Source organism: Dermacentor variabilis, chromosome 11, assembly GCF_050947875.1.
Source record: "Dermacentor variabilis isolate Ectoservices chromosome 11, ASM5094787v1, whole genome shotgun sequence".
Taxonomy (NCBI): domain Eukaryota; kingdom Metazoa; phylum Arthropoda; class Arachnida; order Ixodida; family Ixodidae; genus Dermacentor; species Dermacentor variabilis.
Window position 1 is genome coordinate 10,122,396 of NC_134578.1, and position 26,271 is coordinate 10,148,666.

General features: G+C 44.4%; 1 protein-coding gene across 1 annotated transcript; it reads left to right on the forward strand.

Annotated features, from left to right (window-relative positions):
• Positions 1-1,246: 1,246 nt before the first annotated feature.
• On the forward strand, positions 1,247-26,066 carry LOC142564701 (venom metalloproteinase BumaMPs1-like). Its single transcript, XM_075675834.1, has 13 exons — positions 1,247-1,352; positions 4,767-4,939; positions 9,434-9,526; positions 10,532-10,670; positions 10,848-10,999; positions 12,848-12,919; positions 13,004-13,131; positions 13,232-13,284; positions 15,777-15,885; positions 17,729-17,896; positions 18,389-18,524; positions 23,517-23,663; positions 25,774-26,066. The coding sequence occupies exons 1-13, from the start codon at positions 1,307-1,309 to the stop codon at positions 26,011-26,013; spliced, it is 1,656 nt and encodes a 551-aa protein (XP_075531949.1). The 5' UTR covers positions 1,247-1,306; the 3' UTR covers positions 26,014-26,066.
• Positions 26,067-26,271: the final 205 nt, after the last annotated feature.

The following is a 26,271-nucleotide window of genomic DNA, read 5'->3' on the forward strand; positions in this document are numbered from 1 at the left end:
AGGGCACGTATGGTGCAGTTCGAGAATCACAAGGGCGATTGTAGGAACTGCTGAATTCCCTTAACAATCCCTAAACCCACCTAGTGGCCGCGTGGCTTGACCAAGCAATATGTACCTTGGTGGTGCTACACAACCATGGAGTGACGATATGGTAGTCCGGCTTTGGACAACCACAGTCGAATATGAAGAGTGTACTTCTGTAAAAAGTCGCTTGCGTACTTCTTCATAAAATTTATACAAATTAGAGTTTGCTTCAAACAGGTTAAGCCAAATGCAATACATCCCCTGATTCTATAGTGGGCCGTAGGCTGGGCACCACGGAAGGACCATGTTTTTCTTTTAGTTATGGGGTTTTACGTGCCAGAACCACGATCTGATTATGAGGCAATGCGTAGTGGGGGACTCCGGAAATTTTGACCAACTGTGGTTCTTGAACGGGCACCTAAATGTAAGTACACGTGTGTTTTCGCATTTCGCCCCCATCGGAATGCGGCCGCCATGACCGGCTTTTGATCTCGTGCCTAGCACCCCAACACCATAGCCACTAAGCAACCACAGCAGTTTGGGTGATGTTGGCTTTGTTAAAGCAACCGGGCCCAGCAACCGTGAACAAAGCTGTTGGGAATTAAGAGCTACCATCTTTATTTATTTTTTATCTTCTCACAAGCTGAAGATAAAAAAACCGCTGAAATGCTTTTCTTTTTATCTTTCAGTGCGGACATTTATTGCAATAACATACTGCCGAGCAACAATTTAAGCTGGCAAGGACTTAATTTAGATACTTAGTTTTATGTTTTTCTGGCTTTCTTGAATACTATGAAAAATGAAAATAAGGTTCTTCGCACATACTGCTAAACAACGTGCGAATGGGGATGCATTTTCTCTGCATTCAATATTAGTATACTTGACAAGCGTAAAAAATACCCTTGTGTCATGTCACTTTATGTTTCTTTGTGACAAGCAAACAGTAGCGAAAGACTTTCAAAAACCTGACGTCTCTGCGTCCACACGGGAGACGTTATCTGAGACAACACACCAAGTCAGTACTAATAATAAAAATACTAATGATTTCACTTCTCTGTCCGCTGCAAGAGAGTCCTAGTTAAGGCCACAGAAGGTCGTTAACAAGTGCTTCAGAAAGGTACATATCAAAAGCTGCTTCCTTTCACCTTCGCAGTTTTCAATGAGTAAAAAAAAAATGAGTTCAATATCCGGCAGAATGCCACTCACTTTTTCACTTGCCACCTCCTATAAGTGTGGTACGTATAAGCAGGACCAGTCTACGCTGTGCTGTCAAGGCCTCGGTATGATGCGCCTCGTCATACTAGCTGCCTTCGTTATTTCCGCCAAAGGTAGGAATCCTTGATCAAGCCACATATCCATTTGAGCGCCTGCTTACTCAGCGCTCCATACTTGCAGCACCGCTGTGCCCGTGTGGTTTTCTTTTTTTTTTCACGCACATCTTTGCCATTTGCAGTTTCACCAAACTCACTGATCCCCCAAGCATGTAGTACTAAAGCTGGCTATCCAAGTGTTTAAACTTAAAGTTCCAATTTGATGGCAAGATCCTACTGCTTTTTTTCAGCCACTTCTCTATATATCGACCGATACCAGTGATAAATTAACCAGGAACACCGGTGCGAGCCTTGACGAGAAGCCTGAGGGAAAATTAGAATAGAAATTATTTTAGAGTAGAATTCCCTTGTCCCAGATATCCCTGACATAGTTATGACGACGGTTCCATATCGGCGGTCATTGATGGACAGTCGAGGATACATTTATGTCAGCCGTGCCGTTAACGCACTCGACAGTCACGAGACGTGTATATAGCGCCAACGCTACAAGTAGGTCTCCTATATCGATTCCCACGTTTCTACTGTCCCTTGCGCGTACCCCTACTCTGAAATTGCATCTACAAAGCGATCGCTCCAGACCACGCACCAACATAACAGGAATGCTTACTCGGTTGGCAATCCCGTCCAGCTGCGTGCTCGTTTTTATGTTTCGATGCGAAAACATCAGATGGCCCATTGAGCGAAAGAGCCGGCATTTGTAGCAGTGAAATGGGACCTAAATTCCCATTGGCTGCGACCCCAGGTCCCGAGCGCGCCTCGACGGAGCAGAGCGGGCGAATCTGAACACCTGCGGTTGCGCAAGCGTGCCAGACGTTGCGTGAGGGGAGAGGGCATCGCCGCGACGCCACGTCAACAGCGCGCCTCGACGGAGCAGATGCGGTGACGCAACGCTGCGGGGCGAGACGGGTTGTCGTCGGCGAGGGAGTCGCGTGAAGTGCGCGTGCGGGTGCCGCCGTCTCGCTCTCGGAAACCGGCGCGTGGTCCCTCTCTCTCTCTCTCTCACCCCAAATGGGCTTAGCCAGCACCATCTAAACACTGGAGAAGGCCTCTGCACTGCCCTCTCCCGCCGTCCGACGTCACCGTACCTGGCCCGACCGCTGCCTGATCGTTCGGCGTGGCTATTTCTTCGGTTCGGCGGTAGATGGCGCCAGGTGGTGGTGGTTTAGGTGGTGCAACACAGCAACAAAGAAGGTCAAGCGGAAAGTCAGAGAGGCTGAAATAATCTCATGGGTGGCTGCAATGTAAAAGAAACCTGCCATGAGTAACTACTTAAGAGGAAAAAACGAAATCAGGAAAGAAACCATTTATGGTAACTCAAAGAGAAGCTCATTACTTTTCGAAACGAGATCGGGATGCCTTAGAACACGCACCTATAAAGCGAGATATAAGAAGAAAGAAGAAGCATGTGCTTGCTGCGGTAAAGCTAGGGAAAGTGTGGAGCGTGTTTTATTAGAATGTGAAGACGTCTACCCAGTGGTCGATTTAGGCACTACTGGCCTCCTTGAAGCCCTTGGGTTCAGCGAGAACAGTGTAAAGCAAACATGTCCGCCATAGGCATTAGTAAGAGGCGATTGGAGGATTGGTGGAAGAAAAGTAGGGAAACGACAAAAGACGGAGACGTACAAAAGCACAGTTCGCAATAGGTGATCAGAAAATTTGGGAGTGGTAGTTCATAGTGTTTTCTTTTTTTTTTTTGTTTAACCTAGGTAGGACATTATGCAGTAAAATAGCAAGAGCTTGGTGGCGCAACCCACCACCCCGTTCCAAAGGGGACGCTCATAACATCCATCTATCCATCCATCCATCCATTAGCTGATGCGCGAGCCTGCCAGCCTTGTTGGCCCCTGCTCCTTCCTAGGTCTCTCGCCGCGCAGGATGTCGGTGGCACGCGGCGTCCTTGATTTCTCAGCAACATCAACTAAATGGTTACGGTCTACAGCCAACATGCTAACGTACAAACTGTACAGGAAAATAACCTGCACAATTTAATTGCAACACTCGATAACATGCCACACAGCAAAACTCAAAAACATTACTTGCAGCGCGAAATTCGAAGGGACGCTATGCAGCGTTCACATGGACATTAATGCTTTAGCATTCACAACTAAGTAGAAATGCTTACATGACTTCGGCTTTTTTTCAGGCAACAATATGCGAGTAGTAGGTTCGTACAGAAGTCTCATTCCGTGCGTTTCGTAGTGCTGTTGCTTAAAAAAATATCTACAACGCTTTCTACGGAGAACAGCTCCATGTATTACAACTTTTGGATCTGATGCTACTCGATAGGGGCGATATGCGAAAACACCCGTGTACTTAGATTTAGGTGAACGTTAAAGAACCCCCGGTGGTCAAAATTTCCGGAGTCCTCCACTACGGCGTGCCTCATAATCAGAAAGTAGTTTTGACACGTAAAACCCCATAATTTAATTTTGATCTGAATGTACGTCAAGTCACATTATTTGTGCTTTGAGTACGCAAAGTGCTATGTCTTACTTCCGAGCGTAAGAAGTGCACTGCGACCGCTGGTCGCACGAACTGGTCACTCCGCTTGTTCGGTTGTGAATAGCTAGGTTCATAATAATAATAATAATAATAATAATAATAATAATAATAATAATAATAATAATAATAATAATAATAATAATAATAATAATAAATTTGGGAGTTTTACGCGCCATAAGCTCGATCTGATTATGAGGCACGCCGTATAGTAGGGGACTTCGGAATAATTCTGACCACCTTCACTGCTTTAACGGGCACGCAATTTCCGGTACACAGGCGTTTTTTTTTTTTTGCATTTCACCCCCGTCGAAATGCGGCCACCGTGACTGGGACTTTATATGACTGAGACCCCACGACCTAAGTCTTAGCAGAGCAATGGCGAAGCCAATCTACTACCAGTACGGGTAAATAGATTCATATTGTTACGGAGCAGTGGAGCATAGTTTGACTATGAACGAAGACGGTGATTTGGCGAGGAGAACTTGCGGCTGGTTCGGACAGCCATATTGAGTATGCGTCTTGCTGCAATTTGTAAATACCTTGTAAATTACACCTACGCTTCACTAATTCTGTCCCGTGGCGACATCTTCGACCCCTTCGATGCAATAATTATACAATACCTGGTGACATAAACGTGTGGGGATTAAACTTGCATCATCTTATATGACGTGTGCCGGATGTGACGTATGACGGAAAGTAAGACAAAAATTCATGTCGTCGTGTCCTATAGCCCGCCACCAAAGCACGAACATATGAAATTCTCTCTTGGCTAAGAGTAAAAGTCCCCTTGCAAAATACCTCATTTGAATGTGCACGCTAGCGCATTGGCATTCACAGCAAATGAACCCGAGCTGGAAAAAAAAAATCGCGCTCTGCCTACAGTACAGCGGTTCAAAATGCCTCTTGCAGGAATAGAGCAACCTAAGCTCGTCTATCCCCGTCTCCTGGAAGAGCGTTCGGCCGATGGACGACTGGTGCTGCAGTTGCACGACCAGCTGACGCTGAATCTCAGGAAGGCGTCCGTGGCCGCCCGCCACTTCCGCGCCCTGGAACACGAGAATGGACGCGAAGTGACGCATTTGGTAAGTGGCCCGAAGCGAGACGCATTGACTGCGCACTGTCGCCTCTTCGACAGCACGCTGCATGACATAACTGACCACATGTAGATTCTACGTGGATCACAATGGAGAATCAAATTTTATTGCTACATACGAAGTTATTACAACATGTAATATACAGGAGGATGTCCCAGAGTCGGAGACTAAATTGGGACCTCCTGTACATGATATATACGAAAGGAAAAGTGAACTTAGTTAACGCAGCGACAGTAACAAATACAACTATAAAAACAAATTAGAAAGGCAGCAAGTATAAAAACAGTAGAACACGAATTAACTCACTTAAGCAACATATGGAAACATGAACAAACTGAAGAGAAAATGGGCCTGTTTAAACTGTTTCATACGTGATTAATAAGCATGATAAGCATGAATAAGTATTAACCAATGAAAATGAAAACGCATGCATTATGCGGCATTTACAAAAAAAAATGTTATGTAAGGCTCGGTTGGTTGAAAATGAACTTTTTGAATTCTCTAATAAATGAATGTGGTGTCATCAATAATAAAACAAATGGTACCGAGTTCCACAATAAAAAAGCGCGAAATGAAGAGACTGCTTTCCGTAGTTGGTGCGAACTTTAGGTAAGATGAGATTTTTCGTAAGAGCGAATCTAGTGCTCTTAGTGTTGTCTAGGAACGAAGACAGAATGAAAGAAAATGGCCTCTAAGGTTATTAAGATAATGTCTCTAAGATAACTTATCATTACATAATGACTGTACGTATTTACACGTTTTACCAGTTTCCTTTATTATTTTCTAGCTTCCTTTAGCGTGGCTTTCTAAATCCGTAATTTATGCGCACATACCTACAGTTATCGAGAAAAGCGCCTGTCAACTGATCAATTCTGAACGCGACGTGTACTTCCCGCATAGGGGACGACCATGTCAAAAGTGATTAAAGAACGAGTTATGCACTGCATTTTGGGAAATATCTACCGATCGCGAGAAACTACTAAGTTGTGATTAATTTATGCTATAAAAAAGCGGAAAGCTACTGGAGCACCGCGATGCGTAGCACAGTACAATTTATTAAGGATCGGATGTGAGCGCTAATTTCCTCTCTCTGAACGCGCCGAGGGACACCACAGAAGAGAGGTTGGAGAGTTGCTGAAGAAATCTATAAATGGTTCCGACATCGTGGTTTTGCACCGCACGCGACCACGCGGCCGTGAAGACGTTCAGAGAAAGTAGACAATTTCGAGAAGCTATTGCCTCATTTTTAATTACTTTTTATTATTTTTCGGATTTTTCAAGATTTCGAATCTGAGTTTAACAAAACATTGGGAAGGCAACGTGCGCCAGATGAAGACAAACCACGACTGTAACGACACAGCGTAGCGCGACAACTGAGTAGCATGACAGGCACTCGACGGAACTCGGTATCAAATGAAAGCAATCGGTTTAACTCGGCAACGCTTATCCAACAGCCGAGAAAGGCAAAACGCGCTTCTTGCGATCGGGCTTTTCTTGTCGCCTGCTATGCGGCCCCCTTAGGCCTAGGAGTAGCCGCTCCTCAAGTTAGGCTTAATATCTAATTTTGGCAGCACGCGGAGCGCGATATTTGCACTAGCTGCCTGGAACAGAGGAGGACGTGAGAAGTCCTAGCGAAGCTCTGTTGTGCAGAGGGCGAGCAGTGAAGGAGAGCGGGTTCGTTGCATCGCTAAGCGGAACGGAGCAAACACACAGGCGAGCGCCAGAGTCGGCTTTCCTGCGTATCTTACTCCATGGTTCAGTATCGTGCCTTGGCTTACCGTTTAATGAGCCGTGTGCGTGACGCCCGCGCATTTTCTTCTTTTTCTGCTGCATCTTCAAATTGTTGTTATAACGCTTAATTTATAACCTATTTTGCGTTAGCGTTGATATATATTCGGCGTTACTTGCCTTTTTTGTTATTTCTCTTTTACTTTTCGTATGTATCAGACTATTGCAGTACCGGTGTTTTAAATGTTTTTGTATATTGCCTCCATGACATTTGCTGTACACGCCTGCCTTCCCTCCCCCCTTATTTTACGCAATGCCTCTAAGGACCTGCAAAGTACGTTTACAAAGATAAATAAATAAAGAAATAAGAAAGTCATGCAACTATATTACGTGCAAAATCAAATTTTAAGATAACGGAATGGCATGTTTCTCAAATACTTTTCTCAATTACATGAGTCAAGTAACGAGGCTGGAAGCAATACGACGTTCGTCTTCACGCATTCAGTTTCATTCATCCAGAGTAACGGGCCGACATTCGTCCGTAACATCGATTACGACAGCACTTCTTATGAACTAAAATTTCGTTACATTTTTATCACCTGGACATCATTAAATTTCAATTTCAAAACATTGCAGAAAATCATTAAATTTCAGTTTCAAAACAGCGCAGGACCCTATAGGCATCATTTATGGCTAGTGCCCGGTCTGTGTTACACAGATTCAGAGCTTCTATACAGCGCACAAATAGTGCGAAGTTGAAAACTTGAAGTAACAATAACAAAAATGTAAAAAAAAAACTGAAACACGGAAAGGGAGTTTAGGTAGCACATCAAGCATTTCACCAAAACTTCTTTTATGAGTTCAGTATTGTTCACTTTGACATCAAATGAAGTAAAATTGCAGAGTATTGCTCAAGTTAGAGACGCACGTTCACGTCTCAGTCTTATTAGAAGCGCAAAAGAAACTACTGCACTTTTCGCGTTGAAAGACGGCGAAACTCGAGCGATAGAAACTGGAGAAAGTTGAAGAAACAACGACAGCGATGCGCGTATATATCACAACAGTGAAGCAAGATGGGGACCAAAATTATTTATGGAACAGATCAGAATAGTAAAAAAAAACAAAAAAAAACATTAGGATAGCTTCAAGACGAAACTGAGAATTCTGTAAGTTTTCAGGAAATTTCGGGGGCTCATTCCTGCACGCACCGGAACTTATAAGCTACAGCTGCTAGAATAAGTCCCATGGTCAACATGTCAAAGAACAAAAATAACAAACACATTAAACCTCGGCAGGCTGATCAATCAAGCTGTCGACAGAGCAATTACATATAAATATATATATATATATATATATATATATATATATATATATACAGGGTGATTATTTATAAGTTTTCTGGCATTTTTAAAAATCATCTCTGGCAGGTACCGAAATTCTTGTCCTTGAGCTCGATTATTCGGAGAGGCGGACACTACTAAAACAAGAAGTCTAAACACATATTCAACTAATTAACCGCAATTCACAAATTAACTTCTTCATTAGTTGCTTTATGGCACATATTGCAATTTGCGAATTGTAGCCGGTGAGCCTGCAAGACGTTTCCACTTTGAATGAATTTCTAGGATGACACCAGTTTTGAGATAACATTTACCCAAGTGTTCAATGAAATGCATGACTGTTCCAGTTACTTTTGGGCTTCAATGCAGAAAAGAGCGTTTTGGTAAAACAATAATTGGAACAACACTGCAATTCTACGACAGTTTTACGGCACATATCTCCAAACTGCCACCATTCCGAAAATTCATTTCAAATGGATACACTTTGCAAACTCAGCGGCTACATTTCGTAAATTGCAATATGTGCAGTAAAATAATTAATTCAAAAGATAATTAGTGGATTTTCGTTAAATAGTTGAATATGTGTTTCGATTTATCGTCCAAGTGATGGCCGCCTGTCTGGATAATCCAGCTCAAGGGCTAAAATTTTATTACAATTATCTACAACACGACCTTTTTAAAAATAACACAAAACTTAAAAATTAATGGTCACGCTGTGCAACGGAAATCAGTGATAGTGGTTGGATGGGAAAATTGGGAAAACATCGAGATGACGATAAAGTGGTTAATTTCCGTAGGTTGCCAAAATGGTCACGCGGCGATGAGCCCCTCAGCAAAAGCGTACAGGCAAAATCTACCAGTATAGCGTATAAAGCGACAGTGTCGTTTAAACAAGACCGTAGTCCCGTCAAAAAATAAGCCTCGATTTAAACACCCTGTAATTCCGCTTTCATAACTTTCCTCTCCTCGTTGGTTAAGAATACGCCGAAATATCGGAGAAAGGCGGCTATGGTTTCGGTGAGAACGAAATGGCTACCTTCGTGTCCTGTTCTTGGAAAATTGAAGACAAGGTACAAGTCAAGGACAACTGCTACGCATTCTGACAGCGCATTGCATTATAACCAATGTATGGTTAAGGAAAGCTTCAAGGTAATTACGAACGCAGACATTGTCACAGCCATACTTTAGCAAAAGATGAACAATGGAACATATTTCAGTAGATTCTAATGTAAACTATTAAAGCAAAAAAAAAAGACATGTAGTTGCTATTACTTAAAATCTGCACTTGACAAGTGGCTTTATTTTCCTTTATTTTTTGCCGCTGTACTATATGGCCACTTCTTAGATGGATTATACCAGCGCGTTTCGGAGAAGGCAAACCTTTATTAGTAGTGATTCTACTCCAACTTCACAGTTCAACGGAGAAGACATCGAACGAAACCTCCATGAAGATGAAACGCAATTCGCCACTGTGCACGTTAGAAGAAAAGAAACCGGCGTCGAAGTTGTGAGTTTTTGAAACTTTCCTTTAACATAAATGTATCCATAGGTATTTTCCCTGCGCGTCATCACTTGTTCGATAGCGAACGATGGCAATTCATAACGCTACACATGTAGTTACACGAGCCAAGAAAAAAAAATATTTCGATAATTCCGAACGCTCCGGCTTTCAGGTAAACTCACCAAGTAGCCTTCAGAAACCCCACATATACGCACGAACTGTGCTTACTGAACATAATTAAATAACAAAAAGTAGGCAGCGACTCCAGTTTTGAGGGTCATGCAGCTCGTTAGCTGAGATGATTGCAAATCATTGTCATTTCATATATTTTGATGGAATCTTATTAAAATAATCGCATATGTGGGCTTTCAATGCGCTAAATTATTTTAAAATGCATGTACATTTACTAAACAAAAGCAAGTGGCGACAATACTATTGTCAGAAGAAATAAAACGACGCCGTGTTATTTGGTGTAAAGCAATTAAAAATACCACACAAGTGTGTGGTCACTGCTCTTGGCGATTTAACGATGCTTAAAATGCCAGTTAAAGCGCCTTGGGATAGCAAAGTTCTTAGAAAAACATTTTTCCTGATAAACCGGCATGCTGACGCTGAAATGTCATGTGACGCATAATTATTCTGGGCTGCTATGCTCAGAAGCACAGAAGTGTTATCCGGTACAACTGATGCATGACTGCCATAGTACTGCTTACTGAAGGTTGTTAATAAAACATACACACTCGTGTGCGCGCGCCAGCGGCAGTACTAAGGTTATAGAAGCGACGCAAGGACGTCGTGTTAACTACGGCAATGGCTTTCGAAAGCCACACGTTTCCTTGCCATGCATTTCGTGGTTGATGGAAGTTTCATCAACAACTGAAGAGGGGAGGGGGGAAGAGGTACTCGAACCTTCGCAGCGGTCAGTAGCAACGTTGGGTCTTTCACTAAATTGGTGCAATGTTATAATGACACTACGTAAAGCAATGACATCGAATGTGTCACGTCTTATAGGAAGGAGTTGTGGGACCGTATCAAAGGATTCAGCCAGTGCCTGAAATGGAGAGATCGGACGAACCGCTGATTCCGCACATGATTTACGACATTGAGAAAAAGGAAATGCTAGACGTGGAAATGTCCGTGAGTGCAAAGGGTAATTATAAGCAATCAAATATTGTTCGAAGTGTGTTTCTTTTCTTTATGAATATTAGGTGCAAATGTGCGTCAGCATGGTGAAGCTGCAAATGCATAAAACGCGCCTGTTCTGTTCAGTTTTGCATTTATTGAGCTTTTCCGTAATTTTGCCAGTATTATTTACACTCTCTTGCAGACGTGACGACTCTTGACGAAAGGAGCAGTAGTGCCCAAGGCGTTCCCGCAGCAGTCACCATAGAACTCTTCATAGTTTCTGACCAGCCGCATCACAAGCACTTCAACAGTACGCTCGCATTAATAGAATACCTATGCGTACAAACGAACTCAGTGAGTATCAGTATGAGTGCCATTTAATATCGTTCTGCGATAATGTTGTCTGACGGCGTTGTACAAGCTGATAGGCAAGCTACTTCAGCACACTCGCCCTTGTTGCTTACATTCCGTTCAAGAAAACACGCGACTTTCGTTTTATGCCAAGAGGCGGTTTAATTGCAGAGGAAATTGCGACGCAGGGGATTGAGCAGTGCCTTAACAAATTTTCCGGCAAACACGGCAATGCCGTTAGGAACAAACCCAAGTTACGCCACTATTCACGGGGGCCATACTCTGGCGTGCGGTACATCCGAAGACCTCACAGAGGCGTCCCAACCATTCCGCAATAATATACGTTAAGATTTCATCTCTTGTTAGCACATTCTAAATTCAGCCATTGACGCATGGCGTATACAAAACGACATTAGAGATTCGATGTGGTAACATTAGTAGGTTTTGTAAAAAAATACTATTGAACCAACTACACGCTTATACTGTATAACAGCTGCGACGTCTTGTGGAGATGTCTCTAGCAAATAAATATGTCCAAGAAAGCTACATGAAACCTGTTTCCGACGCCGGTTCTGCACGTCTGTCTCATGCCTCACGCGGCCTACTCTATACGCTACTAAGATGTGGATTTCACCATAATCAGGCGACAAAACCATTCGACGAAATTTATGACATTTAGCGAAGGGGCCTGTAATGTCGCGTGCTACATGCTCAGGCCGCGACAGTCTCAACCGAAAGCTACCTGCATTGCAAATGGTCCACATCTATATATGAGTGCTGGTGGCGTAATCTCTTGAAGGAAACGGAATGTACAACACATGGAAGAAACACCTGTTGTCGGTTTTAGACATCACATCTATTCCTTTCTCTTGAAAAAAATAGCGCTAGTTTCGCCAGAAAGGAAAAGCATCGATTGCGAGAGCAAATTAGTGCACAGCTATCCATACGAAGTAAGGATAGTAGTTTTATAGGCTGTACAACTTGTAAACAAAGGCACATTAACTAAACAAGCATGGTGTCACGAGTTCACAAGCAAACATGAACCCGTATCACTTGATGACCGCGGAACTTGCTGTGAAAACGCTGTAGTGAGGAAGCGCGGCAGCAGCGGCGAGCGAATTGACCTTCGTGCTGCGACTTGCATCCAATGCTAACTAAGCCGCGAAAACACAGTGTGCGGCCTGACTCTCACGCAACTGCGTACTTGCGATGCCGGTGATAAACTGCCGGGGAGGGGGGAGCAGAGTATGGGAAGGTGTAAACGCTATCTAAAATTTCCGCCGAACTATAGAGTGACTTGTTTGACAAGCTCAACAAGTCAAGCTATATTACCATTTTTATTTTATTGGTACGTGCGACTCGACGAAGATAATGTCGACTCATGGATTTAGTGAGGTCGTACATACCCTTAGTTATCACTGCATGATCTCCTGACGACGACATGCCTTGCTTGATGTTGGCTGGCTTCCATGTTGGCCAGTGCTTGCTACCCTTGTAAATACACCATGTAAGTAGTTTCCCTACTGTGCTTCCATGTAACAATATTTTTGCATAGGCCCCCTTCTTCAGCCTACATCCCAGCAATGCCAACCATCCCTTCCACTCTACCCGCCTTCGTTCCACCATGCCACCCATTGCTTCCCAGATGTCCCACTATGGCCAGCATGATTACCAGCATGCGAACAACGATGGTCATAGCTCCCCACCATTGTCACCATAATTTCTACTACACCCACCATGATTTCCAGCATCCACCATGGTGGCTTTTCTAATGTGATTCAATAAATTTATGCAATAAAATATAGAAGAATAAAAATTCGCATTGAACAATTCCGGACTGTCATTCCGCAGGTAAATATGAGATATACGGACACCAGCAACCCAAGGGTTCAGTTCTTACTCGTCGGAGTTGAACGAGATTCGGTAACCCTTTATTTATATTATTCTTTTACATGGAGTATTACGTGCGCTGTCAACTTATTCCACCCCTACATTTCCTTGTTTCAGTTCAGCAAATATAGGAAGGGTTACGGCAGCTACATGGAAAGCTCCTCTACTCTTGAAGCATTCCAGGCTTACGCTTATAGCAAAAAATATGAGTATGGCAATCCAGATGTGGCGTATCTAATGACTGGGTATGTGGGCCATTTTGCTTCTTGTTTCAAACTTTTTGCCATGGAATACGCAACAACGCTAAGGAACTATGTGTATTTTGTGAAACGCCTCTTCTCGCAGTTTTGAAGTATACTCCGTAGGCGCGGACAACACAAAGAGTACGAGCGTCTTGGGTAAGTTCCGTTTTCGCACAAAAATTTTCAGAAACCAGTGATAGATTTCCTGTAGTCCTTTATTTTTCTGAAAGTTCTCCCATGTTATAAAGAAAAAAAGGAAAAACATGCAAATCCCAGGCAGTATGAGAATCGATGTAAGCGAAGTTTTCTGTGCTGTTTGTGGTCATTGACGGTATTTGGCAGTTATGTTGACGGCATACGAAAGTCGTGATGTGATTTTATACGTCACCCTGCCTGCACCACTTGTGTTTGTCCACGCAGTACGCAGAGCATGTCATTGATTCAGTCATTCCTTTACTGAAGAGAGCGTAAATGAGCAATGCTTTCTGACGACGCATTTTCTTTCTACCGTGCCATATTAAGTGAGCTGCCACGAGTGCAGAGAGGTAAGGTTAATCACCTGTTTCCTGACTGCGTCTGTACAAGATCCGGTTGTACTCAGTCTCTGCCTTGTCTCTCTCTACTCCCTCTATAACATTCCCCCTACAATCTCCCTGGACTGTCGTTGCTTTTCGTGCGGGAGCAATGCTTATGCCAGGGTAACGCCTAATTACGGCGTCCAGAGGACGCTGTGGCATCCCCAAGGGCGCGTCAGAGAGCACTGTGGCCCCGCTGTACCAAAACGTCGTTGGCGTCACCTATCTCGTCTCCCGCACCCTTGCCGTGAGCTCCAAACTGTCCTCCGACGCGGTGTGCAAGGCAGCCGCAGCAGCAGCAGTAGCAGTGGAGAACTCGAAGGAAAAGGCGAAGAAAGCTTCACATTATAAAGCGCAGCGGTAATGGTAAAGCGTGCACCTCATATGCTCATATATACTGGGCTTGAATCACGGTGCCGCCGGAAACCAACCGCTCTTTTTCTGATGGGTAAGATGTACCACGACCTGGAGCTCGGTTATTTACATGGGTTCTCATCTCGAAAGGGGCTCCTATACATATCTGCGAAGGTCTCTGGGTGCCCCTTGTCACCACAACAGCTTTGCTGAAATCGTCCAGCATCTGCCACAGTTGTGGGAGGCAGACCAGTGATGTCGCTCGGTGCAATAACGGTAAAATAGGTACAAGCGCCCTCCAGGCCCAGCGCTCGGTGACTGCGGGAGTTCGCGATGCTGGGGAGGGCACCCACCCCGTAAGAAGTTGGCGGCGTGGGACCTCCAGACTCCTTTTGTAAGCGGCAAACTTGTTTAAGCGGCAAAATTCTTCAAGCGGCAAATATTGAAAAGCACAGCTATAGTGTGCTGGTTGGAAAACAGTTAAATACAAACATACGTAGACACAAACATGGACAGATAGTTAGCACCCGTGAAGCACCCTAAGAATGACGCATTAAAAACATGGTTAAGCGTTATCAGGGACGCAGCCGCAGTGGGGTACGTGAAATGTATTGTGCCTGCTGCAGAAGGTGTACGGACCACTTGGGTACAGAAATGACGTAACCGAATACACAAGTTACATTTATGCACACTTTGCAAAGCTTACACGCCTAAATTATGTTACAGTTAGTGAAGGTCTTGTGGTCTAATTTTGCAGTCGTGCTCGCTTCCTATTCGTAGCGGGCGCGCTTGTTTTGTAGAGGACGTTTAGGCATGGACCCACCCACTGTTGGCGAACGAGACTGCCCTGCGCCGCTGTAGCCCGACAACCTAGTACATGGTTGGGTTTACTGCGCTTACTTCAATCCATGACACTTGCGCTCCCTCTTACGGAGACGGACTCGCTCCTCCATAATCGAAGGGATTGTATATCGCTCACTATTGCTGCTCGAGTCTCTTCATGTCATTTTCGGACCCTACGCGTAGAACGCAGGAGCGTCATAGACGAGCAAGCGCGAAGTTTCTGCAACGAGTCGCACACTGTAAGCCTTGTGAGCACTGGTTATGAGTTCGAACAATTATGTCTACTATAGCGTAGTGAGCTCCCTGAAATGCGAGCACTTCCGAACATGGAGATTCCTTTTTTGGGAGGGTGAAGAGAAAATCCGGGTACTGCGCAGCAGGAGTAATTGTTTCTCACCACAGAACGCCTCAACCACGCTGCGCTAGGGGAGTGCGGAATACAGAGGGGGGAAAGATGCATCAAATGGTTACGTGACTCACCAGAGGAGGCGTCGTTCGATGAGCGCATGGGGCTGGGCTAGAGGCACTCGACGAGGAGCGCGCTTCCTCTGTGAAGGTAGCGAAGTCACGCGTCGCGAGCTCGATTTCCCTTTACATTCGAAAAGGCGGAGAACATTGGCTGAGGACAAGGCGGGCAAGCCGAGAGGTTCAATTCCAGCATCGGACACCGGAATTTTCTTTTTATAAAACGAGGTTAGACCGAAACCTCTCCATAGCGGAAGTTGTCTGAGATGAGCTAAATAATGCTTCGCATTGAGTACGCATGCGCAGTTCATTGCATTGCAATTTATTGAACAAGTAAGGTATAACGTTACAATCGATTTGCTATAGCAGATAGGGGAAAACTCGCTCGTCCCACCTACTTCTTTCACGCAGGCATCGGCTACGTAGGCGGCCTGTGCACGCGACAATTCGTCGCCCTTGGTGAAGACACTGCCGGTCTCTACGACGGAATGCACACGCTGACACACGAGGCGGCCCACGTGTAAGAATACAGCAACGTGCACTTATGTTTCTACGTTTTGGCACCAGAGCGGGAACTCTGGCTATCGGCACGGTCACTCATGATCAGCTAATACCAGCGTCTAAGCTCTAAGCGGACCAATCACTATTGCTCTGGCGCTGGATCTATGGCCATAGTAGTCTTGTAGTCTTGTAGTCATAGTAGTCGTGCCATTAAACACCAGGAACCATCACCACCACCATCGTCTAAAGCAAAGAAATCTATAGCCAACTCTTAAAGGCAACGCTTGGGTTTAAAGCACGTGCGAACTTCTCCCTCTGACAAGTTTGGAAATGCCCGGAAGCAGATGAGCTACGCCGGTGGCGCTGGTGGACTTCAACACACACGCGTTGCGTATTTATGACGTAAAGCTTCAGGTGGCACTTGCAGCTGTAATGCCGGCAGAGTGATTTATTAAATTAGATTCTGGGGTTTTATTTGCCAAAACCGCCATCTGATTATGAGGCACGTCGTATTGGAAGACTACGGATTAATTTTGACCACCTGGAGTTTTTTTTTTTTAACGCGCACATCTACTTAAGCACAGGAGCGTTCTTTTTTTAGTTCGCTTCCAATATTAATGCGGTGGTCGTGTCACTGAGTCGAACCCGTGACCTCGAGCTCAGCCGTGCAACGCCTTAGCCACTAAGCCACCTCGGCGGGTAACCAGCAAGGGAGAGCCACACAGTGACCTATTGCCTTTAACCGTGGACAGCACAGGGCGAAACGAGATAGGGCAAAGCTTTGTATGTCTCTTCGCGTCGTTATTTTACCTACGCGCTGTTATTTGCCGATTTTCGCACCGTGTTCGTAGTTAAGAGTACCTCCAGTGAAATCCTGCCCCCCCCCCCCCCACGCTGTCATGTCGATGTTCAACACTATCCGTGTGTCCGTGGGTTATCTGAAACGATTGCTACACGAGTCACGTGGTAGCCTCTCGTGATCCAGGCTCGTCAAGAATCCGGCGGCTGATTTCTAAACGATCCCCATAGGCGGACTAGAAAACACGTCGAAGTGAAACTTTGCAGCAACCTCGCGCACCTTGCACAAACACTGACGAGACCTCTCAGGAGTTCCTAGTAACATTCTTAATTAAATATCGAAATTCCAATAACACCTCGGTGAAGTGGGGGATTACCACTAAGGCAACAGGTGTAAAAGTCCCATGTCTAAGCTTCCTACGTTCTTATGCAGATTTCAGCATTGCCTCCGAAGGCACTATACAGGATATTTCAGCGAACAATTTCAAATTTCTTTCTTAAAAGTAGACTGTGGCAGATAGCTAAGTTCTAGTTCATGAAGTGATCTACTCGAAGAGGGGTACATTACTTGCAAGAAAAAGCATAAAATGCATAATGGACTAGTTAAAGATATTCAATAAATAGGCTTTTAACTAATTACCTTATGGCGCATATTGAAATTTACCAATTCTAGCCGTGGAGTTCGAAGAGCGGATTCTCTTGGAACGAATTCTTAGGACGATACCAGTTTCGAGATATTAATTCCCGAACTTTGAGGAGAAATGCATTGGTACTCCAGTTAACTTAATAACAAGTCGTATTATGCCTTGAAGCACACAAGTAAGGGGGTCGTTCGCGCAAAATGCGACACCCGGAAAATATGTTTTACATCTGAATTCTTTGATCTTACATGTGTGATGCATTAAGGGCACTGTTGTAAATTATTAAATTTGGGCTAATTAATATTGACCTGGAACACACATTCGTTATTCAGTTTTCTTTTGTTTTTTTGCCAACTCTTTTGAGGTCCTTCATTGGTTCTTTCCATGTCGATGTCTAACAAATTTTCCACCCACTTGTTCTAGGCTCGGCGCCGCTCACGATCAGAGCAAGCCAATGGCGTGGATTCCTAAAGACCCGGGGTCATTAGATTGCCTCTGGAGCGAAGGCTACATCATGAGCTACGTCGACGGTGGGACGAAGCACCATCGTTTCTCCCCATGCAGCCTGAAGCAAATTCGGAATGTTGTCACGTGAGACCCATAGACTGATTGTTTGACGAGCAGCGGTGCCACCTACACTTGACGTTGCAACGAAACTATCTAGAAACGTTTTTTTTTTCTTTAGTCCCGTTTCTTCGACTGTCAATGACTATATTGCTATGCCGGTTAGAAAATGGGTTGCTCACGCAGTAACATATTCTGGACCTCTGGCTTCAGGCAACACTACGCACAAAGATAAAAGAGTGCTTCCATGACGAAAAAAATAAAGCTGGACAGGGGGCTTCCTGTAAGTGAGCATAAATACATAAGTGTGCTTTTGTGCGCTTTCACATGCTGAGGATCTCCCCTATCACGCGAGCAACGAATCGGGGACCTCGTGCTCAAATGCAGTGTGCCAGTAACCGGCTGCAGAGAGCCTGTCGTGTATAGATGTGGCCACGCTACTTTCGTATACTTTCTAATCCGCGCGAACATATTTGAGTGGTATCTATAGGAAACTGCCTTTTTGTAAATACATTACAGATTGCGAGGACCGGGGTGCTGGAAAGTAAGCAACAGTGGGCACACGAAACGGGGCAAGTACTCCGGCATGGAAGTAGCTCCAAACGAGTTCTGCAAAAACGTCTTTCCGAGCAAAAAGAATATTACCGCTGACATGGTGAGTCGATCGTTACATGTATGTCATCTAGTGTTTATATCCTCGAGTGTGCGTACACGTGAAGAGGTGTACGCAAAAGAAGATGACTTTCTAAATGCATAAGCATTTCTGTTCCCATCCAACGGGAAAACCCGCTCGTCCGTCCATACCTCACGTAAGACAAAACGCTATAAGGAAATTAATGCATAAAACAAAAAAATTGGAGGACGCATAAGCTTCGTCTTTAAGAGGGGAACGCGATATCACTCATATCCCCGACTGCTTCTCACGCTTCGCAGTAACGGCAGCTTATGTAACCGCACTGTTAACCAGCAAATGCTGGCGGCGCACTCTATGCAAGAAGGCGAGCTTTCTGGCTGAAACGCGGCCTCTTGCGTGGGCCGAAACCGGAGGTTTTGTAAAGCCGCGCCAAGAAAAGTACATAATTTTCAGGTCTCTGTTAATGTTAGGCACTTTTAATAATTAAGTCTGAGAAGGTTTAACATGTGCTAATGACTAATGATGAAATAAAAAAATTATTTTACGATTAAAAAAGTGACAGGCATGCGTTGTCGGTGTGTTGTTTCATGACATTTGTTTGTGGGCTGTCATTCTCACAATTCCGAGGAATAAATTTTTAAAGAATCTAAGGTTTTATCAGCAACTTTAGTGATAGAATGGTGTGGCAATATAGCCCGCATATACCGCATGTCATATAGCAAGGTGTGGCATATACATATGCCTAAATATATACGGAAATTTTGCTCACGAACAACTCCGCTGACGCAAACTCTGACGTCTACAACTCATTTTCTGCGACATGGGGCTCTTAACGCAATCGCGTTAAAATAATTTCGAAAGGAAAAAATTTGGTCGAGGCGAGCTTCTAACTACGACCCCACGCTCAGAAGCCCAGTTTCTTACCCACTTGGCTCAATAGAAAATATTGCAGAATGAGAAATCACAAGTGCGTGTTGCACCGGCGGTAGAAAGCAAATGTCAATGGAGAACAGTTTCTATGAAATCATTGTTGAAAGATTTGTTGACGGTGTAATAAAAGCCATCTCTAGGACCACATGTATAGTCGACTTGGATCATCGTAGACGTCAGGAAAATTCTTACTTTGAGAAAATTTAATGCAAGACATGGCACATCCCCGATGAATTTCGGTGGTCGCGATAAGCGCCTTCCGTTGGGGGCGTTCCTTCACCTACCGAAATGACCGATCTCCGAGGGCTCATGCGCTTCGCCTCCCGCAACACTGACGTATAACTAGTCAATGAAATGATAAGGATCGTAAGGAGTGATGAGGAATCCTATGGGTGTCATCACAGTTGCTAATGCTTGCATGCGGATGGATAAGGTGCTAAACAGCGTTAAGGGCTTCTAATGATCGGAACAATTATGATAAGCTTGGTAAGGATTGATAAGGGTTGGATCGAGTTCGATAACAGTTGATAAGGGTCGGATCATGTTCTATAAGGTTGATAAGGACATAAGAGCAGATAAGGGTTCATAAGGATCGGATCGATTGCAATAAGGTTGATAACGACGATAAGAGTTGATAAGAGCCGGATCGAGTCCCATAAGGTTGGAAAAACCGATAAGGATTGATAAGGGTGGGCTTTAGTCCGATAAAGTTGATGACAACCGATAAGGATCTATAAGTGTTTATACTAGTCGGGTGAAGTTTGATAAGACTGTTAATGACAACGGGCTGTGGGGAGATGGGCAAGGGGTACAATGCTTGCGCACACTTGGACAACTCCAGTGGTGTTTCAGAATGATATATTTACACACTGCTTCTTGAGCTGCTCAAATGGTGGCGAAAACTTGTCCCTAATAGAGACTGGTCTCCTGTAGAACTATATAGAGTCGACCTCAGTTAATTCAGAATCAGAAACCGTTTTTATTTTCCTCAAGGAAAAATGGACCCCAAACAAAAAGCTGCTCATTGAGCAGCTTGACGAGGCCTGCGGCCCTACAGGCAGCGGCAACAGCAGGAAAACAGCAGCGTATGTCGTACACTCGTACGAGAAAAAAAGAAAAGCAACACGAGAAACAAAGAAAAAAAAGAAAGAAAATTCGAATGCTCTGTAATGTACCGACCAAAACTCATACATTACTATGGAAGAAAAACTGGTTTAGTTCGAACTCAAAGGCATGTCGCTTCGGTCGATTCGACCCCATCCGGCGCCCCGTCAACCGCGCAGCGATTACCTAAAACTCTGAAAACATACGAAATTCGGCAGGTGCACGGTGCTGCTACTTTCCTAGGCGTGGAGCTTTTTTATTTCAATTTATTTCGATCTTCGTCGGACTGCCGCTTATTCCGGCCGCGAAGCCATCCGCACCTGCTTGTTTCATGATGTGTCATGCTGAGGCATCGGCTAAATATGTCGGCGCTCTTCGTCTCATGCTGGTTGCATCGTGCTTCCAAAGCACCTCAAGCAAAAAAAAAGGGGGGGGGGGGGGGGGATTTGAATTCGTTGATTTTTCCGCCATTTGATAATGGAGCCTATCGGATGACTCCCCTGAATCTTGCGGTACCGTAAGAGTTAAATTAACTGGAGTCGACTGTACGGGCTTCTTTAAGGGACAGGCTGTTGGGAACAGTACCATGCGCCGTTCTCAATTTGAGGGGTCAATAAAGCATAATACGACTTCTATCTACTAAGTGATGCACGTCTTCAAGTCAGCACGTCAGTATGACGTCACGGATATCAAAGTATTTTCGCGTGTTTCGGACGTTTTCGTTCACAGAAAGTTGTGCAAAGGTCGAGTCTTTTGTTCGTTTAGACTTCAGTGTATTCTCAAATTTATTATAGATAAAATAGTAACTATACCAAGCAGACCTCGTCCAAATCTCGTGAAGCTGCGAGACATTTCCGTTAGCAATTTTTATATTTCTCCTTCTAAAAAGAAAACCTTCTGAAATGTACGCAAATCCAAGGAACTTACACACGACAGGCTGCGAAGCTGTATAAAGAAGTTCTCATGTCCTTTGAAGAAGTCTCGTTGACCACTGCCCGAAATCTACCCAGTAATTTTCAAATCATCCGCTAAAGTACAGTGCAAGTAAATTCAAACGCTTCGCTATAACCGAGCTTGGTACTTCTATGCTCCCCGACGCCGGCGTCCGGCTGCGCGTTCTCACTGGCATCCTTTAGGCGGTGACAAGCTAAAAGCTAAAAACTTATATAGAAGTTCTCCAACTCAAACCCAATTTTCATAGATCCCAAGAAAACTTATCTCCCGTAGGCACGCGTACAACTGTGGTGTGTATCAATACCGGTGTACTGAGTACAGTATATATAGCACATGCAACAAAGCGTGCTTGATACGAATAAAACAAAGAAGCAAATAAAACAGTACATGGTGTCTGCTTGACACTGGCTTCGTCATTTCCACTTCAACAACACTATTGCAGTGCACATGCAAAAACACTGCCAGCCTCGAATTCATTAACAATGTCTCGGGGTACACAGAAGTACAATGTCTCTACGTGTCAACTAATTAGGTTCGCTTATTTACCTGACGTCAAGCAGTTACGCGTGCTTCAAACAATTTTCTCCGCACACATCGGTCTTTGTATTGTCGGTTTCAGGATGAAACCTCAACGCCTAGGCTAAGTTTGTGGGTTAGCTTGGTATTGCTGATCAGCCAAAGGTAACATTTTAGCTTGAAACAACTACCCTTTATTTTCTAATTAGCCTAGCATTTACATCCTGAGAGCAAAATCATTACGCTGTGAGCACACACTTCCTGGCTAGGCTTTTTTCCAGAGGTGAAGACATAGTGCACTGTACTTTTGTAGGCGGAGCTTGTTCGTAATTATTAGGTTGTCAATGACTATAATCGTACGGCCGCTTCGGGGTTCCGATTCCAATAGGGTTTAAACCTCCCCGTATGATGGAGGCTGCGTTGCTCGTTTTCTTGCTGACATTCGATAGTGACCGTGGCACCACATGACACCGCAGGAAAAACGCTGTGGTGCTCTAACTGACAGCCTCGCTGTGAAGTTAAACAATTTGCAAGCTTCCAAAAAAACGGGAAGCATTAAGCCTGAAACAGTCTAACTGTACAAGATAACGGAAATCGCGATTTTTTAAAAGTATGGTGAGATGAACTATAGAAAATACCACTGTTTTAAGTGCGATTTTTGCGAAACTCACAAAACGAGCTAAGTATAGTTTACATGAACTACAAATTAGTTATACGCATTCATTTGGTTTAAGCCTTGATCGTTTACTGTTAAGAGAATTGCGGCATCTATTCTAGTTGTGCACTTACGGAGTTGTAAACATGATGCATCGTTATCCTTAATTTATCTTCGCTAGTCATTTTTATCTAATGGGAAAAATATAAACTATGCTACCAGCCTTTACTTTAATTAGGTTTTGTTTTCTTGAAATACAACAAATTTGTCTTACGTCCGTTGAGTGTTTGCGTGAAAGGGTGTTTCTGCGTTGCCCATATATCTGCAGTTCACATGTCATGTTTCCTCTTTGTGCCATGCCGCTTCTAACTTTACAATGACTTTGCAGTGCGAAATAGAAGAGGACACATTATCGCTATTTGCTACTGCTTCGCCCATGCAGCGGTAGAAATGCCTTTTAAGATAGCAGTAATATATTTCATCTTACATTACACGTAATAGGCTACAATTACAAGTGCATACATTATAAACAATACAAAAAATGTGCCAAGGAGCAGTTGCTACCGTAAGGAAAATGACTAATATGTTGAGTGTAAGTTCCACTTGATAATGATGCCGAACCTGTGTCGTTGGAAAAGTGTTCTATGTAAAGATCTCATTTGATCGCATTCACTCTGTTGTTGACAAGTGACGCTGCTGCTGATTCCCAAACTCTATGGTTGTGAGTGCGGAGGTGGGCACCATCAGGCGCTTTGCCCTCTGCCCTCCTCCTGAAATGTGCAAGCATTATCACACTTTGAATAAACTTCAATTCCCAAATATATGTGTTTTTATTTCTTTCGTCATCGGCTTAGGGTTCTCCACGCATGCGAGAATGCATGGTAAAATGCCAATATCCAGAAATCCGCCAGGTGTGCCGATACGGCCCTTGCTACATATATTCCACGATTTACAGCTCTTTCGTACATGCATTGGACTACATGCCCTGTGGAGGAGACAAGGTAAGAGAAAATTGGGAATGGGAAATGGGGGAGAGGTGGCTGATTAAGTGTAAACAGGGCTCACGATTCTATAAACTGTTTAACCACCCAGCGAACCCTGCGATCTTCTAATTATGTTAGAGAAATGCCTGTTCTAGATTTATCTGCACCTTTTGTCACGCACGAGGGAGTATTACTCACGCAAAATCAGAAATATGTTTTATACAGCAAGACGCGTTGCAATAGAAAGCGAAGCTCGAACGGGTCACCCAGGTAGTACGTTTTGCATGCACGCTTCTCGATGCGTGCTTACCTCCTTTATCTTACTGTTCTCCGCATATCCAACATGCTGCAGACAAAGCCAACAAAACGCTCACTTTTATCAAGTTTAGCTAAAGGAGTGCCTCAATGAAAATTATGCATCGCGGAAATTAGGTGGTTTATACTGTGGGGTTCTCAACCGTGCGCTTGGGACAAAGGAACGGCAACAGAGTAGTGCAAACAATCAAAAGGACATTTATTGCACCTTTCATAGACTAATGCCTGCTAGCCGAGTTGCTATGCACAAAACATGTCGATGGGTGCGCGGCAAATCGCGGAAGTCCGACTCACCGCGACCGGATAACGAGCGAATATGTTCGCCCCATGCTGGACACCATCGCCTGGTCGCTCACGCGTACGGTCACGCGAACGGTGGCGTGTTTGAACGATCGTGTTCGTCCATTCCGGGGTAGGTTTCGCGAGACGGTCTCGCAGAAGCATGGATCGGCGCACGCGCAGAACGTACGCGCCGCTTTCCAAACCCGAGTCAAAGAGGAAGAGCCTTCTCCTTTTTGCGCCCAAGTAACCCCGCCGCTAGGTGGTGTTAGCAGAGCAACACTCGCGCCATCTCTCGTACTACCCTGCAAGCATACCAACCGCCGCAGTAAAGCTACGTGGCGAAGCCTGATTGCAGGAAACGGGAGCTATGCGAGAAAACAACATATCAGGGGACGCGTGAGAGCCGCGCATCCCCACAATACGCACCTTCATCGTTCAGCCTCCGCAGGTCGCCTGCTCGCGTAACTTACATGGACGCCTGCAGAATCGAGTAGTTTGACTGATTTCTGATCGCGGTTACTGTTCCAGTGATACATGTGTTATTAAACCTTTTCTCCTGTGGATTTCCTTAAATTAAACTTTGTACTTATGTATACAAAACAGACGCAAGAAAGCTTCCTTGTAGCTCATTATTTAGCGTTAGAGATTGGTGGTCGTAGCCTCAAAATTTATGTTTCTAATGAATCACGATAAGCAATGCTACTGAGAGCATATTTATTTCCTTGGGCCATTACGAACCTTTGGTATGTAAGAAGCACTATAATAAATGTGAAGATATGAATGTGCCTTCTCAGGCCTTATAGTCCGCTACCAAAATGTGTCGACAACTACACGCACAGCTTTTGGAAGTATAATGTCTCGAAACGATAGTGGCTGGCAACGTTGTGTGACTATGTTGGCAATTATAAGCTAAGGGGGCAGACTTTATGAATTCGTATTGCAAACCTAAGCAAAGATTTTTCTTTTTTTAATTTGGTGTCCATGTACGGAGATCCGCGGAAATTGTAGCCAGCCCTTTGGCAATAGTTTCTGCTGTTTCGTATCGTAACAAAAAAAACACACACACACACACAACGGACGACAAGATGAAAAATTTCACGTCACACAATCTTTATGTCGCTTGTTTCGAGAAAAAAGAATTAAATATTTCAAACTGCGTGTTTTTCTAGACGCGGTACTACTATGGTAACGAGCTATATACTAGGTTAGGTATATGACGATGGTATAGCCTTATTTTTTTTTACTAGGGTTTCTCACTCAGAAGCGGCAGTCGAGACTAGATTAAAGAGAGCGAAAGCCATATGCGTCATCCTATATTGCTGTCAGGCGAGAGTGACACTTTCCTATTCTGTATTTACGTTTTCTATTGTTGTTCTTTACTGTTTGTACACTTCTGTCGACATTGTTGGTCACGTTTACTTTTCCTCACCACCCTCTACCCCCCTCCCGCTGCATGAAACGTTAATAAATAAAACGAATCCGTAGCGCGGTGATCTAAAATTACATTCTAATACCTCTTTTATGCCTTCAGGTTTGCGTCCGAGGCGTCTGCGGGCGTGCTAAGCTTGACATACCGCAAAGCCCCCAAAGGCCAGTGAGAGTGCAAGAAAGGCCCAGGGCCCAAACCCCAAGAATGACGGCGACATCCACAGAGGCCAGTGCTACTGAATGCCGTTGCGACTGCAGCCCTACGGCGTCTACTGCGCGTACATTATACGGGCCGCGTTCAACTCGACGTATAACTAGGAATAGATGGTACGGCCGAAATTAAATAAAAAAAAAACTGGTGCCAGTAGTCGTCAACCTCTTCCCGTCATAACAAAAGGAGGTTGGCGTCGTTGTTGTTGTTGTCGTTGCTGTTATTGTTGTCGCTAGCATCGCTGTCGTTGTTGCCGTCGTCTTTAACATATGAAGATAGCCTTGAAAGAACGCTTTCCCTTAGCAGTAAAGTATGAGAATTTTGACCACTAAAGAGGCCGGCTATTTGAAAATCGTCACTACGAAAAACAACAAACTAAGAAAGCTATAC

What these genes read in the sequence shown, in the direction of transcription:
- LOC142564701 (XM_075675834.1), top strand. Translation starts at nt 1,307, where the DNA reads ATGATGCGCCTCGTCATACTAGCTGCCTTCGTTATTTCCGCCAAAG. An exon ending in AAGAAACCGGCGTCGAAGTT is followed by an intron (nt 9,527 to 10,531) that starts GTGAGTTTTTGA and finishes CACGTCTTATAG; the next exon opens with GAAGGAGTTGTGGGACCGTA. An exon ending in TGCCCTGTGGAGGAGACAAG is followed by an intron (nt 23,664 to 25,773) that starts GTAAGAGAAAAT and finishes TTATGCCTTCAG; the next exon opens with GTTTGCGTCCGAGGCGTCTG.